Here is a 17,936-nt window from a genome sequence, read left to right on the forward strand (position 1 = left end):
GTCTGGTTCCAAGTCTCGTGGGCGTAGTCATTCATTCCCTTTCATCATGCCCAGACGTGTAACTGGATCTCACTGGTCACAGACAAAAAGAGAAGGAAACAGACGAGAGTGAAACAGATACGAAGTTGGATTTTACAACAACGTCAAATATAGGAATTTTTAAAAAACAAACATTTGTTGATTTTTGTTTTAATGATGCTTTGAAAATCAAACATTTTTGTAAATCTTAGAAGTCATCATTACACTTCCACAACCATCGGATTATTTTGAACTTAACAGTGACTCATGAGTTACAAGTCATTCGAGACCTCAAGGGAAAGAGCAGAAAACTGCATTTTTAACACTACTGCATGTTGAGAAAACTGTGATTGCTATTTCCTCATTGGTGAAAATAGTCTTGTGATGACTGTCTGTAAAATTCTTTGAAACTGGAGAAGAAACTGTGACATTGTAGGAATATTTTTTTTTAAAGTTTGGATAAAATCCAATATGTTGAAAGCTGATGCCACAAAGAGCTTTGAGGTTTGAGAGAGTGGATCCTAGGGAACGTTTACATTTTTGTTTTGAAAATCTGGCTGACGATTTTCACTGATTAACGAGAAATCAAACTGTGCATTGTAAATGTAATAATCTGAAAACACTGTTCTGATTTAGGCTCCAACACAGTTTCTGGGAAGTTTCACAGCTGTATACGGGCCTTTTCCGATAACGGATTTGCAGCCGCATCCGTGTTTGAACAAAAAAGTCTTTTATCGCTCTTTGAACAACTAACGATTCCCTCGTTTTTATTCATCCTTAAAACAGTGTCACACTAAGAAAAAGAATACGAAATATTGGCTTTGAGTTTAACTAAATAAACTTTCTGTTTTTTAGAAGGAAGTACTTTTTAAATAAATAGTATTATGCAGCTGTCTTAATGGAATATTTCCAGGAAATGTACACTGCTTGTTAGTTAAATGCTATTACATTATTACATGAAAACAACTGTCAGTTTCAAATCTTAACCACCAACAACTCGACCTATATCTTAACACAAGTGCTACTTAGCTGTGGTTGAATTACTGTGCCGCACCTGTACTGCAAAGCAAGTTGTACTTTTTTTCAGTTGAGAGGAAATTTCATACCGGGGTAGTGGAACAATATAAAATAATGCAAATACAGGAGGAGGAGGAGGAGGATGGAAAATCCAGCAAGTCACTGCAAGTTCACTGTACTGTAAGTGACAGGCAGACTTTCTGTCTCATAATTCAGAGTGGAAAGTCAAAATTATCATTAAAACTACAGCTGTACTTGTTCAGATAGTTCTTTCTAATTTTGTAGTAACTTCATATACGTCACAGGTGAGTTTCGATTAAGCTTTATGATTACATCTTTTTTAAATACTTGGTGTAGGCTTCTTTGAATTTTATAGTACTGGTTTCACATTGACGTGGTTTCACTCCATTGATTTTATCTTTGTCTTTCTGTTCAGCAATATTTCTTTTGATTGCTTTACACAAAATATATTGGCAGCAGATTTTCAATTTTGGTCTTGACATCTATTTATTTAAGGCATTGACGTTTAAATACTCAGCGACTGTGATTTTCACTTGCTTCACTGAGCTTTGGAAGGTTACCACTTTACAATATTGCAAACTTAAAGAGGGATATCTGAGTAAACTGTGAAATAATATACGAGGCTGACAAAAATTGCCATGTAAAACATATATCAAGTGATGACTGAAGACCATTCAGGGTGGTAAACCCTTACTTTAAGTATTTATCACAGCAGTTGTGACATATAAGGCTTACTCATTTCAAAAATTGCTACAAAGTTTATTATTATGACATTTTTATAGGAATGTCATCATTGCTTTTTCAAAGCCCAGAAATATATTTTGGGAAATTTTGATTTTCTATTAATATGAAGTATTTTTAAAGAAATATGTGCTGCAGATTAACTTGCCCATAAATTCCTTTATATATAACCTGACTCCGATCCATTTTATTTTAATCACCAAAATGAGTATAATGCAGTGCAATTCATATATGAATTATTACTTTTCGATGATGTAACAAAGACGCATGAATGATTTACATGAGATCAACAGAGAGTTACTGCAAATGACAAAGAGAATTTTTTTTCTCAACCTTTGACAAAGAAACACCAATCAGTGGAACTTCCTGGGACTTTACTGGGAGTGTTTTGGCTCTGACTTCCTTGTGAGAGCCGAGAACACTCCATCTTTCACTTCCCTTTAAGGGAAGCTGTCCTCCCCAGGAAGTATGTCAAGAAACTTGTATACACTGCAAAGAGTACGTTTGCCTGACAGGATGGCTCGTGTTCTCAAGAAAATCACACTGGACTTTACTGAAATGCAGTCTGTTGATTCCCTCAGATAAGAACTATGGCAGCGGCAGGTTGGGTCTGCTTGGTGACTGTTCTGCTGTCTCTGTCATTTGTTGTGGCGCGTGGTAAGTACTGATTCTCCAACTTCTTCTGAACACTTAGTTTCAGCTGAGTGACAAGCTCTGTCTGCTTTACGCCAATGTCGTGGGGTTAGCTGTCATGGTTTATAACCAGTTTAATGGTTTCTAAACCAGTTTAGAAACCAGTTTAACTGTCTGTTAAGATTTTCCTTAACAGACAGGGCAAACTGTTTCCTATAGCTTTGCCAAATACATTTATATGTATATATATATATATATATATATATATATATATATATATATATATATATATATATATATATATATATATATATATATACATGTATATATATATATATATATATATATATATATATACATGTATATAGTCTATATGTATCCTAACTCAAATGTTACCATAAATTAATCAATAATCAATGATCATAATAGATATTGGAATAAAAGCTGATTCTTCAGTGTTCCTTGAAGTGGATTTATCTATTCATACATCTGTGGTAGGAGACTGCACGGAATGCATACGACAGTACCAATGATAAAATCTCTATTCAGCTGATAGGTTACCCGGGTAGGTTTTGCTATCAAGACAGACAATCACGACAGAAAAAGATAAACTGTGGTTTGATGAGTAAAAAAAGCATACCCCCTCAACATTCCTCTTACGACAATGAAGTGATTCTGATAGACGATAACGTCAAAAAAAACTGAAAGGTCTGTGGGTTTTTGATGATTATATAGGTCAATGAGACCAAACATTTACACTCAGACGTTGATGTGTGAATCTCCAGGAAGCGTCTTAGCTAAAAGATGTCAGCATTAAAGTTGCACAAATAAAGTTGTGCACGTCAGGCTGAACATAAAGGACAAGGTTTTATAAAATGCTCCAGCAGAGCCAAGGATCCCTCGCCAAGCGTGGCGCCAATACTAAAACAGTTGACTGTAATAAGCAGAGTAATAATCTTTTTAAAAGTACTACTCTAAATATTCTGGTACACCTGAATACTTTGATACAGGCTAGCTGACATGACTTACCTCCATATTATTACATGGAGGTAAGTCATGGAGGTAAGCTATACACAGATGAGAAGTATTAGTGTAAGACAAACATTAACAGCTATCTGCTAAAATTACTAAGCGTTGCTAAGATACGGCTGCACGTTGCACTTTTGTCAGCTGGGTTTGACTAGCTGTTCACAAGGTTCACCGACGCAGCCTTACAACTTTACTAACAGTTAAAATGTGTAATACAAATTTCTTCTTCTTCTTACAGTAAACTGGCATGATGAGCTGAAAACAGTGTTTATATCTTGTTAATCCTTTAAAGCCTGAAACATAAAATAATTTTATAATTTTTTGATAAATTAAAACGAAAAAAAGAAATGTGCAAAAAAGTGCAATTTATTGTTCACAGTAATGTGAAGTACAGTATAACGGGTTTAGGATTAGGGTTAAAAAACTGATGATGTTGAGGTCTAAAAAACCCCGATGAGGGTTATGTCTCATCAGTTAATGCTGTATGAGGTGTTCCACTGATGACAGATTTACAGCTTTGACAGGAAGTGGCAAACTGTTTGAATAATCTGTGCCCAGGATGCAATCTTGAGCAATACTGGAAAAGGCAGAACATAAATTGCCTACAGTTTTTAAAACCCCATAACCTTTTTGTCATTAAACGAGCGAAAATGCAAACATTAGCAGCGGTTTCTATTAACACTAAACGCTTAAACATTTAATGTAAAAAGCACCAATTTAGAACACAACTGCACATTTGTGAAAAACACAAAAAATCAGGAAACACAAATCTGTCCAAAGCTGAATACACACAAGCTGTGGCAAGAAGTGTGAACATAGCGTGTGAAACTTCAAAACAAATTTGATATATTTTGATATTTATTTAAATTCTGTGAAATGGCGTTCTAGCTATCTGTATGAAAAGCTTCAGAAAGCTCCTGCACATTACCATAATCAGGAGGGAGCCTATGGTAATATGTAATAAGGGCCTGTCTGATTGTGTGATTTTTAATAACAAAAAATACATCATCACATTGGGCTGATAACCTCATTTTCAGGTATCGTGTTCTCAGCCCATCCACCAAAACTTCTTTGTGGCTCCTCAACTGTGCCTGAAGACTAAATATGTTAAAACACGTGGGTATTTTCTACCACAGTAACAATCTTGTTAACCACAAACGTCATGTATCTCTGACATTGTGAATAGCAAGGTATTTTAGATAGCTCTAAAAGTGCTGAATATTCAGACCAGTCAGAATATAACTAGATAAAAATAGCTTTGCATATATCTGCAACATCCGTTTGACTAAGTAAAACTTAGATAACTAAAAACTCAAGAAAAAGCTAGAAATGATTTTCTGACTAGTTGGTACAGTTTGTGCAGCAACTGCTCTGTATCAGAGCAAACATTTAACCACTTACCACAGATTGCTGCACATCTCACACTGTTTGCTCAGCACAAAAGTGACACAAAATACGATCATAGAATTTCATTTATCATATAAAAAGTCTCTTGAATATAAACTCGACATGTATACACCTGTCTTTTGCATCATGTTTCATTTCGACTGTTTTCTGGGTGTTTCCCTGTTTTTAGATGAGCAGATTTTAGATTTAACCCTAGAACACTATCGCTATAAATAGTAACACAATCACTAACGCCGGGTGATTTTTATCTGATATAATATGACCAACTAAAAGTACTTGTCATCAAAATATATCAAACACATGACAAATCAGAGTGGTCAGCTTTTACTTTCAACTGTGCCATGTCTAACAAAATGAAAAAAAGTGTCATGGGGGGATGCTAAAATAATGCTCCAAAATTACAGAAAAATCTGGAATTCAAGAACAAAAAATTCCTTAAAAAAAAACAAAGACGCTGGAAAGCTGGTCTTTGATACACCCATTCCTGGGACATTTGAGACTTCCCTGGTGAAGGCACAATCTCCTCAACACACTAACAGCTGCAGGAGAGAGAAATCATGTAAATGTATTTGCTCGGGTGAAAATCACCCAGCGATAGTGTTCTAGGGTTAAAGTTTATTGATCGTTTTTTTCGTTATTTCTTTTCATTTTCATCTTTTCATTCATACTTTGCAGATGATCATACACGTGCAGACAGATACACACACACATCCAATACACCATGATAGCCTTCTCTTTGTCTCCCTTATGTGCAATACTACAAAGTGTAAATTTCCGATGCAACATACTATTTTATTCTATTTATAAAGTATTATATTCTATAGTTTTTCTTAATTTTTGCTGCTTGTAACTTTGTACTGTCCCCTTTCTGCCGTGACCCAACAAATTTCCCATGTGTGGGACAAATACAGGTTTATCTTATCTTATGTTATTAACAGACGAGGAAGAAAAACGGGAAAGCATCCCTAGTTCTGTTTACAGATGGCAAACAGTTACTATTAAATTCAATAATGAAGTGGTGGTGACATATCTTTGCACACCTGCATGGAAGTGCATAGTCCTTCTCAGTGGTTGATAACATGCAATATTAGAAGTTAACAAGTTGCATTAGTCATTGTTATGAAATGTTTGCTCTTTGTCTGTAGCAAGACACCCATTTCCAGGAATCCATAATGATGTTGTTCTACTTTGGACATGGCATTCACAGCTTGGAACAGAACACAAATGTTTTTTCATGGAAGTTTGGAAGTTGGCTAACAGCTAGCTAGGTCCACCAAGGGGTGTTTGTCCTAAAAATATCTTCTCTAAACAGTATGAAAGATGGGCCACCATCAGGTCACCCATGAGTTTTAAACTTTTGAAACTTCAGTGTCAGCATTTTGGTCCGACACTAGCTGGAGGTATTGCTATGCCTTGTTGTTGTTATTTATCTTTATGAATGACCTAACATTGGTTGTGTCCTTGACATGCCATTAATGAAAAGAAGAACAGAAAAGAACAAACAGTTTTAAACAGAAACTGTACGGCGAGTGACCAGATGGGTTAAATCACAATGGGCATTGAGCTTTTCACACATTTATTCTGAGGAGAATTAAATTTGTTACTCAGAGCAGAGGTAATCCTAAGGTGTTATTTGACACCATTACTGGTATTATTACTCCTGCTCCACCTGCTGCCCCCAATTTCTTCAAATGAAGATTGTGAAAAATTTCTTTCTTTCTTAATAGAAATTTTTTTTAGTAAGAAAACATTTTTCCCCATCAGCAGTTCCTACTCCAGCTCGGCCTGTTATTTGAGACAGCTTTTTATCTGTTTCACTAGCCGAGCTGGAAAAATTAGTTAATTCAGTGAAAGCATCCTCCTGTTCACTTGACAGTTTACCTGCATCGTTACTCAAAAATGTCTTCCAGTCTATCGGTCCCTGTGTGCTCACCACAATTAACACTTCACTGGTAAAGTCCCTGCTTATTTTAAAAATGCTGCCATACACCCCATTTAAAAAAAAAACCCAAGTTAGCTTCTCTTGCTAGCAGTTACAGGCCAATCTCAAAATTACCACTAATTGCTACAATTTTAGAAAAGGTTGTGGCTAAGCAGCTTACAGCAGTTTTGGACAAACACAATATTCTTGACAAATTTCAGTCTGGCTTTCGTAGACAGAATTCATTCATTCTACTGAAACAGCCCTTCTTAGAGTCTCCAGTGACATTTTGATGCAAAATGATGCAGGAAAATGTTCTGTTTTGCTGATGTTGGCCCTGACGTCGGCCTTTGATACAGCTGACCACCAAATTCTACTTGAGAGGCTGAAATACTGGGCCAGTGTATCTGGATCTGCCTTGGAGTGGTTCTCCTCATATTTGTATGAAAGATGCCCTTCTGTGGCGGTTTCTAAGTACAGGTCATCTTCAACTTCCCTTGCCTATGGTGTGCCACAAGGTTCTGGGGCCTTTATTGTTTTTAATATATCTACTTCCTCTCCAGCATATTTTGAGGCCCTTTGAGGACATTTGCTATCACTGCTATGCAGATGATATCCAGCTATGCATTCCTTTTAAGCCCCAAGATCTATCTAAGCTGCAGATTCTAAATGAGTGCTTAGAATCCATTAAAGGTTGGCTGAATGACAACTTTCTCCAACTTAATGAAGGACAGACTGAAGTCCTTGCATGTGCTCCTAACAGGCTTGTACCGATGATAATGAATGCTGGTCCCCTTTCGACATTTGTGAAATCATCTATCAGGAACCTAGGGGTAACCTTAGACCCGGCTCTCACGTTGGATGTCAAATCTCTGATTTGGTCTTGCTTTTATCACTTAAGAAACATTGCCAAATTAAGTCCTATTGTATCTCGTACTAAACTGGAAATTATTATTCATGCATTCATTTCATCACGTTTGGACTACTGTTATTCACTGTTTACATGTCTAAGCAAAAAAACCCCTGGAACGTCTGCAGGTTGTTCAGAACGCTGCAGCAAGGCTTTTGACCAAATGTGACTCGGCAGTCTCTTTTAAAAACAACTAAAACACATCTTTTTAGAATTGCATTTCGTTAACTTTTTGTCTGTTTTTGTTTTAAACCTTGTTATCTCTGTGTAAAGCACTTTGTGATCTTTTGTCTAGAAAGGTGCTATATAAATAAAATGTTACTTACTTTACTTACCTACTCTAGTCCTATTATGTTCTATCTGTTCTTCTTTTGGAGAAACATGTCTTCCTTGTAGATTGATATATTTTTTTAACATCTTTCTTTTAAATGACAAATAGTTGGTCTCCTGTTGCACTGTCACCTACAGACCACCGTGGGGAGATAGATACCTTCCATGTGAGTGCTGGCCATTTCTTTTTGCTGAATTGCTACACAGCAGAGGCTCATGACATTGTGATCTGGAGCAGAGGGGAGAGTAAAGACAACCTGAGCCTGTCCACTGGAGTGGAAGTAAGGGACAGGTTACTGTGGTTTCTACCTGTCCAGATGTCCCACAATGGATCTTACACCTGTCAGATAAGGTATAAAAACATCTGTATGACTTCTCTTGCATGAGTTCTTCTGATCCCTGCAGTTCCATGCTTCTAGTATATTTATAAATGTGCTTTAACACACGTGCACAGACAAACACAACCCACTTTATAATAAAATGCTGTAAAACAGTTGTATGTAGGCTATGATCAAGCTCTGTTGTATTGGAAACCCTTCATCACTCATCCAAGTGACTTCTTCAGAAGTCTCCACTGAAAACGTTACGTCCAGATGAACAAAATCAACCTTTTGCGACCTGTTTTATAAGATATGTCTACTAACTGGATTTTAACGTCTGTAAATCTTTGATGTTGCACTTTTAGGAGACTGTGTGGAGGTTGTACTGGGAGGATATGGAGCCTCCTATACAACAGGGAGACGGGATTGGCCATTTCTAAAAATGAATGTGTTATTTATCCAGGAAATGATCAAACCTGCTTCTTTTCAGGAATCAGTCCGGAGTATTATTAAGGAGGCTAAAGTTTTGGGTGTCAGTGTCTAGTGGAGAGTGTCCTTATACAGTTGAGAGCATTTCCATCACAAAAGGAGTGAGCGACAGTCTTCCTTGTAAACAGAAAGAAATCTTCGGACTGAATAGCGTGATGAACGTACGATGGATGAAGGTATAAAGAGGCCTAATACACTTGTTTTACTGCATTGACATGTTTACCTTGTTAGGACCTGATTTGGCTGATTTGAGTACAAAGAAAACTGTTGCTCATCAATATTATTTTTCACCTAAAAAAGCTGGCTGAAGAACGTACTGGCGGTCTGGTCTCTGCCCTCCATATACACCAATCAGGCATAACATTATGACCACCTGGTCCCCCTTTTACTGCCAAAACAGACATTACCCATTGAGACGCAGACTCCACAAAACCCCGGAAGGTGTACTGTGGTATCTAAGCAACAGATCCTATAATTCCTATAAGTTGGGAGGTGGAGCCTCCATGGATCAGGCTTCTTTGTCCAACACATCCCACAGATGTTGATTAAATTGAGATCTGGAGAATTTAGAGGCCAAGTCAAGATTCCAAACTCATTGTTGTGCTGCTCAAACCATTTGTAAACCATTTTTTGCTTTGTGGCAGGGTGCATTACCCTGCTGCAAGAGGCCACAGCCATCAAGGAATACTGTTTCTATGGGAGGTCATACATGGTCTGCAGCAGTGCTTAGTTAGGTGGTACATGTCAAAGTTACATCCTCATGGATGGTTTCCCAGCAGAACGTTGCCCAAAGCAAACTGTGATCCACTATGTATGTACCTTTCTATCAGAACCTGCATCAACTCTTTCAGCATTTTGAGCTACAGTAGCTCGTCTGTTGGCTTGGATCACACTCCAGTTTTGGAGAGGCTCTCACCCAGCTGTGTGGCCATCACAATTTGGCACTTGTCAAACTCAACTAAAATCCTTACGCATGCCCATTTTTCCTGCTTCTAACACATCAACTTTGAGGGCAAAATAGTCACTTGCTGTCTAATATATCCCAGCCAGTAACAGGTTTTATTCATTTCACCTGTCAGTGGTCATAATACTATGCTATTGGTGTATAATCCCATTTTATGGAATATAATATCATGTGGAGTGGACAGAAACAATTGCTGATAAACTATCAGTGGAAACAGCAGATATAAACTAGGCTAGTTTATATACAATCGCTCCACCTAAAGTGCTTAGGTGGGCCAAATCCCAGGCTTCTGTTTTACAACTTCCATAAATGCAACACTGCCCCCTTCTGTGGATATCAGGGATGAATGTGTGCCAGATCTGCCCCATTGGCAGACAAGACTGGTTGCCACCCAGGCCAGCAACAATGTACTACTATGTATTTTGTTACCTGGAAACTTGCAATCAACACATTTTGAGATCAATATGCCAGTTTTTTGCTTTTTATTCATGTTTTCCTTAATTTCTGGCTCTTTTTTCTTGTCTTGAGGCTCAAAAATTCCTCTCAAAAATATGGCACTGTGAAAACTAACTACAGGATTGGTTTCTGTCTGCAGGATTGCCAGCTCATTCAGCGGCAAGGGAAACCCATCTCTGTTGATATGAAAGGCAACATGAGGCTTCCTCAAGCCTCAGAGGAGGACAATGGGAAATATACCTGCCTGATAGACATTAACTTGGATGGCAGGAATTATACCGCTTCACGCAGCATCCTGTTGACTGTTAAAGATGGTAAGTACTGTAGAGCTCTCATATTGAATCCTTAATTATTCTAGTGTCATTTTCAATATATTACTCTGGCTGTACATAATTATTATTTTGTTTTGTTTAATCATAGACTTGAAGATTTAATTCAGGGGGTTTAACAAAAAAAGAATAAAAAATAGATTGATGCTTTGGCTCACGAGCTGTATCTCTCCATTTTCATTATTTTTCTCTTCTCGTCATGCTGTTGTAAGTTAAATATGTCCAAAGATGTTTTCTCAGAACATGCAGGCTCTTCTTGTTCTTGAGAGTGAACAGTGGTTTTCACCATCTGGTAAACCGTCTGTATTTACATTCATAAAGGTATCTCTTGATTGTATATTCTAGACTCTGATAACGACACCATATTTCCTTGAGTGTTTACAACTGTGGTTAAATGTTGTTTAGCCTTTTTTTTTCCTTAACCACAGGAAGACTATTAAATCATGCACTCTAGTAGGTTTGTTTGGTCTTCTGGGGCCAGATTCATTTCCCTAATTTGCATCAACGTCTCTTTGAATTTCACAAGAAGTTCCAGTGAAATGCTGCCAAATACAAGTTTAGCTATTGGACTCAGATCCAGATCTCTTTGATTAACTTTATTTATCATGGAATGACGAAGCAACAGGCCTCATTTCCCATACTTTTGAGCCTCAGAAAATGGGGGACTATGGATAAAAACGAGTGCAATTCCTAAAGAGTTCGTGCAAAACTTTAGTTAAACCTTTTGAATTAAAGCTAAACATCTGCACTTCAATCACATCTTGTTTGTCTGATTTAAATTAGCCTGTGATGGTGTACAGAGGCAATATATACAAATGCTTATGGATCTAAATGTATATTCCCACTTTCTTTATTTTTCCTTCTTTCTTTCTTTCTTGCAGACCTCCCAGAAAAAGTTTTTGTAGAGCCACAGCTGGTGACCCCTGAAGAGCAAGAGATTACAGTTGAACTAGGCAAGTAAAACACTAAATTAAAATGCATTAGAGTGAATGTTAGTGGTATGGAAAAAATATTAGAAACACCTTTAAATATCATGAAGTCATTTACACCATCATCCATTTATTGACTGTATGATCTTTATGATAAATCCTTGACAAACAGTTGCTTTTCAAGTCAAGACGACAATAAAGTCCTTTAAAACCTTTGCAATGGTGCTTTGTCATCTAGCGACTGAACAGAATTAGTCAGAAGCCTTTTGAAAATTTTCAGTGACGTTAAACTTCATTTGAGCTAACGATATATATTTTTGTTTTATCAAAACAGGAAATATAGACTGACAGTTTCTTTGTTTTTTAATCTCACTGCTGACCAGGTTCAAGAGTGGAGCTGCACTGTTTAGCATTCATAGGCTACAGTGAGGATAACGAGTCTTCACTGCACTGGACTGTTGGCAAGGATTACGCTGAGGACCTCGAGGAGATTAGTGTGTCCCGGAAAACGTGAGTTTTACATTACCATGGATGGGGCTATTAATAGGGCGAATGCAAAACACTGCATTATACGGCATCGAGATTAAATCAAACCAACACAATGTGTCAGACATTAAACGTCACTTGGAGGCAGAACTTCATTTCTGAGTAATAGACTGTAAATGTTGCAACTGTAGCAGCACAAAAAATTTAACACCTAACATTTTCATATTATTCTTTGATTCCATGACTCATTCTGACTGACTGATTGTTTCTGTACCCTTTAGTATTCATAGAGGAGGAAAAGTATACGAACTGGTCATTCTGTCCATCGCTAAAGTTCATCGCAAGTTCCTGAATTTTGAGTTTGAGTGCCATTTAGAAAGCCTAGCGGGAGAACAAATCAGTGTGGTGAAGCTTAAAGAAGGTAATAAAGATATATATAGACATATACATATAAATGTGTGTGTGTTCAAGAATTATAGTCCTCTGAGACACATGCTTTATGTTTGTCTCCTTCCTCTCTCCAGCTGACCGCAGTTCTTTCCACATGAGCTGGGCTGTTTGCCTTTCTGCATCTCTGGCTGTTCTAGCCTTGGCTGCGTGCTTCTTCTTCTTTAAAGTAAACCTGATATTGGCTTACAGGAATCTGTTGGCACGTTTTCCCAAACAACAAGGTAAGGCCGTTATCAGTTGAACTTAAGTTTTTGTGTGGCATCATCTGACCAGATACTACTAACCTTACAGCACGACTAACACAGTTAAAGTACTTTTGGATGAAAGCTGGATGTTGATTCACATTTTAAAAGGATCAAACTTTATAAAATGAACATAAACAATCATTTAGATTCTGTCAGTTCCAGATGGGAAGCTCTATGATGCCTACGTGAGTTTCATCCATTGCAATGCCATGAGCTCAGATGAGGGCGCGAGGTTTGCCATGCAGATCCTGCCTGAGAAGCTGGAGGAACAATATGGCTACTCTCTGTTTATCAGAGGACGGGATGACTGTCCTGGCGAAGGTAAGAAGCAGATATCCGTAATATGTAAACAGAGGTAGAAAGACTTGTCTTTCTAGATGTAGTGTAATTCTTGAGGTTGTTAAGGTCATTCTCCAACCCCCAAAAGACGGGAAAACATACAAAGGCTTTGAGCTGTTTATTGTCACAAACTGCTGTTCACAGTTTTTATTAAATTAAGACATCAAATACATAACCGACGAATCTAAATCAGGTGCTATGATGCTTTCAGGTAAAAGACAAGTAGAACTAGTTGCATTTTAAATATGGTTAAATTAACGTCTTTAATGACTTTATAAAACAAGAACTGGTTGCTTGATTTTCATTTTGATTTTCTCTAATGCACACAGACTCAAAGAGTCAAATATATACACACACTCACTTAAACCTCTAATAAGTGTTGCTGAAGCCTCTACAACAGGGGTCTCAAACTCCAGGCCTCGAGGGCCGGTGTCCTGCAGGTTTTAGATCTCACCCTGGGTCAACACACCTGAATCAAATGATTAGTTCATTACCAGCCCTCTGGAGAACTTCAGACATGTTGAGGAAGTAATTTAGCCATTTAAATCAGCTGTGTTGGATCAAGGACACATCTAAAACCTGAAGGACACCGGCCCTCAAGGTCTGGAGTTCAAGACCCCTGCTCTACACTGTCTGTTAACTTGACAAGACCAAGGTCTATTATCTTTGTGCTACTAAAGTCATCAGCGATTACAACTGATGTTGTAGTCAGTCAATATTTCTCTTTGCCAGCATGAAAAGGATTTGTTTGACAGCACTCATTAGATTGATCAATACTCAGGTCTCAGTGAAGACCTAAGAAGGACAATTGTAGATTTACAGTTGGGAAGGGAAGGTCTGGAGTTATTTCTAAACAACAGCAGATTCCAAGACCATCAGTTCAGAACTCTAACTACACATAAGTACAAGTTTTTTGGATGCGCCACTGCTTTGCCACTATCTGGAAGACGACCAAAAAATGTTGTCCTCAGATCAGAGAACATTAGTTAGGAAAAACTTCAGAGGAACCACCAGGACTGGAAGATGACCTGGAAGATAAAGTAAAGGCTGTTGAACCAAAGAACACTGTAACAGCTGTCTAGCATGGTGGTGGTAGCGCTGTCACATTCATTCTCACGATGAGCGTATATAAACCTTTGACCACAACTGTATCTGTAAGAATTCTGTTTATAGTTGCAAAAAAGAAAGAAAGAGAAGCTTGAAAAGAAAATAAGAGCTTCTTGGTTAAACTCCTAGTATAATAGATGGGAGAAATTGGATAAAAGCCATGTTTATTAAATTACTGGAACACAGTACAGTACAGTTGAAAACAGACTTAATACTTTCTTGAGCTGATGTCTAGCTATCCTCTGTATTTCTGTTTTTCCCTTTTCTTTTTTTGTTCTTCTTATTGTTCTAGCTTATTTCCTTTATGTTTGTATTAGTGATACATTGCAATTCAATTCAGTTTTTATGTATATAGTGCCAAATCACAATAACAGCTGCCTCGAGGCACTTACAAGGTTCTTTAATTTTATTAATGCAGACTAAACTGGTAAGTTTGTGTCTGACCATGAATCTCTTACAGCGATACACGATGCAACAGCTGCTGCGATGCACCAGTGCCGCAGACTGCTTATCATCTTATCACCCGAGGGGAAAACAGAGGAAAGCACTTGCGTATGTGACAATCAAAGCCAAGTGTGGTATGAGCAGAAAGTTGGCCTTCATGATGCTTTGACGAAGAATGATCCCAGAGTTATTCTGGTGGAAATTGGTAAATGATTCCTCATTTTTCAAAAAACTCTAGCCACATGAATTCTGTTAAGTCACGAGTTATATAACTCAGCATTCATGCCCTATTTAATCATGCATAATGCTTTGCAGGCATCACAAACAGAGATTTTTACAAGTCCACTTTTTAGAAAGTGTGTAAATTTATAGACTGGAGAAAGATGGAAACAGTTAAAATCTCTCTTTCTGACCTTTAAAACTTAGCAATTCAAACTGAATCTTTATATCTTATTTTTAACAAAAGAACAATGCTAAGTCTACTTCCAGCTTTTATGCTAAGCTAACGTAGTACGTTTTGACAAGGAGTAAAGTGTGTTCATCTCTGGACTTGCTGCACTCGGTCAGCACTTCATTTAATAAAAATTAAAATGTCAGCTTATTAAACGTGTTTATTTTCATTTGTATTTAAAATGTTTTTCTTTTTTGCCAGATGGTCCAGTGGATTATAGTCACTTGCCAGAGTCTCTGCGTTATATCAAGAGGAAACAAGGAGCCCTGAAATGGAAGAAAGATTTTCTTGCGACACACAAATTCACAGAATTATACTCAAAGAGAAACTTTTGGATAAATCTCAGGTACCACATGCCCCCAGTACCTACAAGAAGGCTCCAAACTATTGTCTAAACAATATCTTAAAGTTTTATTGATGGGATTCATCCATCAGGCCTGTTTCTTGGAACACTTGACACATGGAAACTTTTACGTGTTTACAGCTGTCGTCACCTGTATTTTTAAGACTCACTAGGACTACAATAAGCAAGCCCACACATTCCTCTGCACAATGAATTTCACAACATGTGCAACAAGGATGGAGGCATCTGCTGGACTTTTCTATTGGTGCATGTTTGCTATTACTTCCTTCATAAGTGATAGCAATACATTTTTTCTACATTTGAATTGTATTTTTTATACACTTATAATATATCATCAGGCGTGCTAGCAACTTTTAAAATTGCACCTTTCCTTTATAGAAGGGAGCAGGCTGTGTACATATTTGAAAGGATAATTATTTTTTATGTTGACAGCATTGCTTATTTTTATACTGAATGATACATTTTTGAATGATACATATTTATATTCTGTTATTTAAGTATTTGTGACTGAGTATAAATGTTTAAGTATTATATATTTTGTATTCTTTTTTTTTTCCAAGTTTCCCTTCCAAGTATTGCTTACTGATTGTGTCTCTTCATCACATCAGTTTAATCAGAATAAAAGATGAAAACTTATTCAGCAGAATAGTTTAAGGCAATTCCATCAGGACAAGTACTACCTAGTCAAATTCAAAATTAGACATTAATTAAAACATAGCAAGAGGAAGCGATATCTCTACTTTCATGTCAAACAGTGCTCTGTCATGATGCGTCTCGCCTGTTTGCATGCATCTCTACATCACTGGAATCTTGTAGATGCTATTGGGTATGATTGTTGAAAGCTGCACTTGCCTTGGATCCCATTGGAAACAGTAGCATGTCTCTGTTTTATGAGCGATAGCTGGAGCTTGTCAAGCCAAGAGTCCAGCAGTTTTTCTGACTGATTGTGCATGTTCATTGCGCATAAAGTCCAGTCTTTGATGGGAGACTGATAGAATATTAGTGTACTAGACAAGATGCTGCTGGATCTGCTTCACTGCTGTAAGGCAAGGCAAGGCAAGGCAAGTTTATTTATATAGCACAATTCAACAACAAGGTGATTCAAAGTGCTTTACAGAGACATTAAAAACAAAAACAAATAAAAAGCATGATTTGAAATTGATTAAGACAAGCAAACAAGATCAAGTAACAGCTTTGCTTTGTGTGGAAACACAGCTAGCATTAGCAACTAGAGTCTTCTGTGATAAGTTTCCTCTTATTGGCCATCTTGGACAACATGTGTGATGTAGAAGAATTAGAGTGCTGTATAACGAAGTTTTAATTACTCCTTTAGCACATTAGTAAGGAAAAGCTTGATAATAAGGAGTGAGCGCAAGCTCCAGTTTATTTAAACAGAAGAGGTGCAGTCTCATGTTCAGGGACAGCCACTACAAATATGAATAAACAGTGAGTATAAAGCATTTCAAAATTAGCTCAGTCTTAATAACTTTGGCAGTATTTTTAATCTTTACAACACAGATGAGGAACATTTCCCGACAGTTTTATTTATAGTGTTTTATTGCCACTTTTGCTAGAAGAACGGTTTTAAAAATTCCCTCCATTCCTCATTGTCACCTAATAGTAAATGATTTTCAGTAATGTAGAAGATATTTAGTTATACAGGTAAGAATATTTACAATTTTCAGCCACGTTTGAATATAAATGTGAACATGTCCATGTAATGAGGCTGTTAGCATTTGAAACATCTCTTAAAAAAGGTGTTACTGTTTTGTATTATGATTTAGTGCTTTGTATGCTGAAGAACAGGAAACCAGTCATAACTGAATCAGGTCATTTTAAGGGCAATACACCTTAAACACAAGATATCATGATCTTGAAGTGGAAAAACCTCTAAATGGAAACCCCCCCCAAAAAGACAGTGTGCTAATATTAGCCAGCTGATGTTTTGGAACCTTCCAAGATCCTCCGTCTAACGGAAAGACACCATCTAAATACACAAAATAACCATAATGCTGCGCTTTTTCTTGTTAACAGTGCTGTGTCCCTTCCAAAGGCCAGATGGTGCTGGGGGAACCAGATAATAATAATAATAATTTAATAAAAATCAGTTTGTGTGTGAAGAGGGCCAGGTTTGCAAATTAGATTTATCGAAAACACAAATTATGCAATTTAAACACAGTAAAAGTTTGCAGGTTTGACACTGATCCAGTCTCCTCCTAAATAAGTACAATACGCATAAGATGTATGCGTATTCACTGTATGCATGCAGAAAAAGACAAATGAAAAATTAAACATTCAGAAATGTAAAAGCATCTCTAAAGCTATTATAAAGATTTTATACTTTAAGACTTAAAGACAAAACATAAAATTACATTTCATGACTTAGAAACCAGTGGCATATTTAACAGTTTCTGGTTAGTTTCAGACTAATCCTAACTGATACTTTCTGTGCACTTTGTGCAATTTGTTTTCAGTCTTTAAAAAAAAAAAATCCCCTTTTTTACTTATCTTGGTCATTTGATCTCCCTGTACTGCC

General features: G+C 37.1%; 1 protein-coding gene across 1 annotated transcript; it reads left to right on the top strand.

The window, feature by feature from the left end:
* Nucleotides 1-2,387: 2,387 nt before the first annotated feature.
* Nucleotides 2,388-15,431, top strand: LOC134644494 (interleukin-1 receptor type 1-like). Its single transcript, XM_063497580.1, has 11 exons — nucleotides 2,388-2,454; nucleotides 8,166-8,379; nucleotides 8,838-9,012; nucleotides 10,396-10,570; nucleotides 11,467-11,538; nucleotides 11,898-12,024; nucleotides 12,282-12,421; nucleotides 12,525-12,671; nucleotides 12,852-13,016; nucleotides 14,602-14,790; nucleotides 15,238-15,431. The coding sequence occupies exons 1-11, from the start codon at nucleotides 2,388-2,390 to the stop codon at nucleotides 15,429-15,431; spliced, it is 1,665 nt and encodes a 554-aa protein (XP_063353650.1).
* The last annotated feature ends 2,505 nt before the right edge of the window (nucleotides 15,432-17,936 follow it).

Source organism: Pelmatolapia mariae, linkage group LG16_19 (genome assembly GCF_036321145.2).
Source record: "Pelmatolapia mariae isolate MD_Pm_ZW linkage group LG16_19, Pm_UMD_F_2, whole genome shotgun sequence".
Classification (NCBI taxonomy): Eukaryota; Metazoa; Chordata; class Actinopteri; order Cichliformes; family Cichlidae; genus Pelmatolapia; species Pelmatolapia mariae.

Coding starts and splice junctions, on each gene's coding strand:
- LOC134644494 (XM_063497580.1), top strand. CDS start 2,388: ATGGCAGCGGCAGGTTGGGTCTGCTTGGTGACTGTTCTGCTGTCTCTG. Junction 9,013..10,395: donor TGAACGTACGATGGATGAAG/GTATAAAGAGGC, acceptor TTCTGTCTGCAG/GATTGCCAGCTCATTCAGCG. Junction 10,571..11,466: donor CCTGTTGACTGTTAAAGATG/GTAAGTACTGTA, acceptor TCTTTCTTGCAG/ACCTCCCAGAAAAAGTTTTT.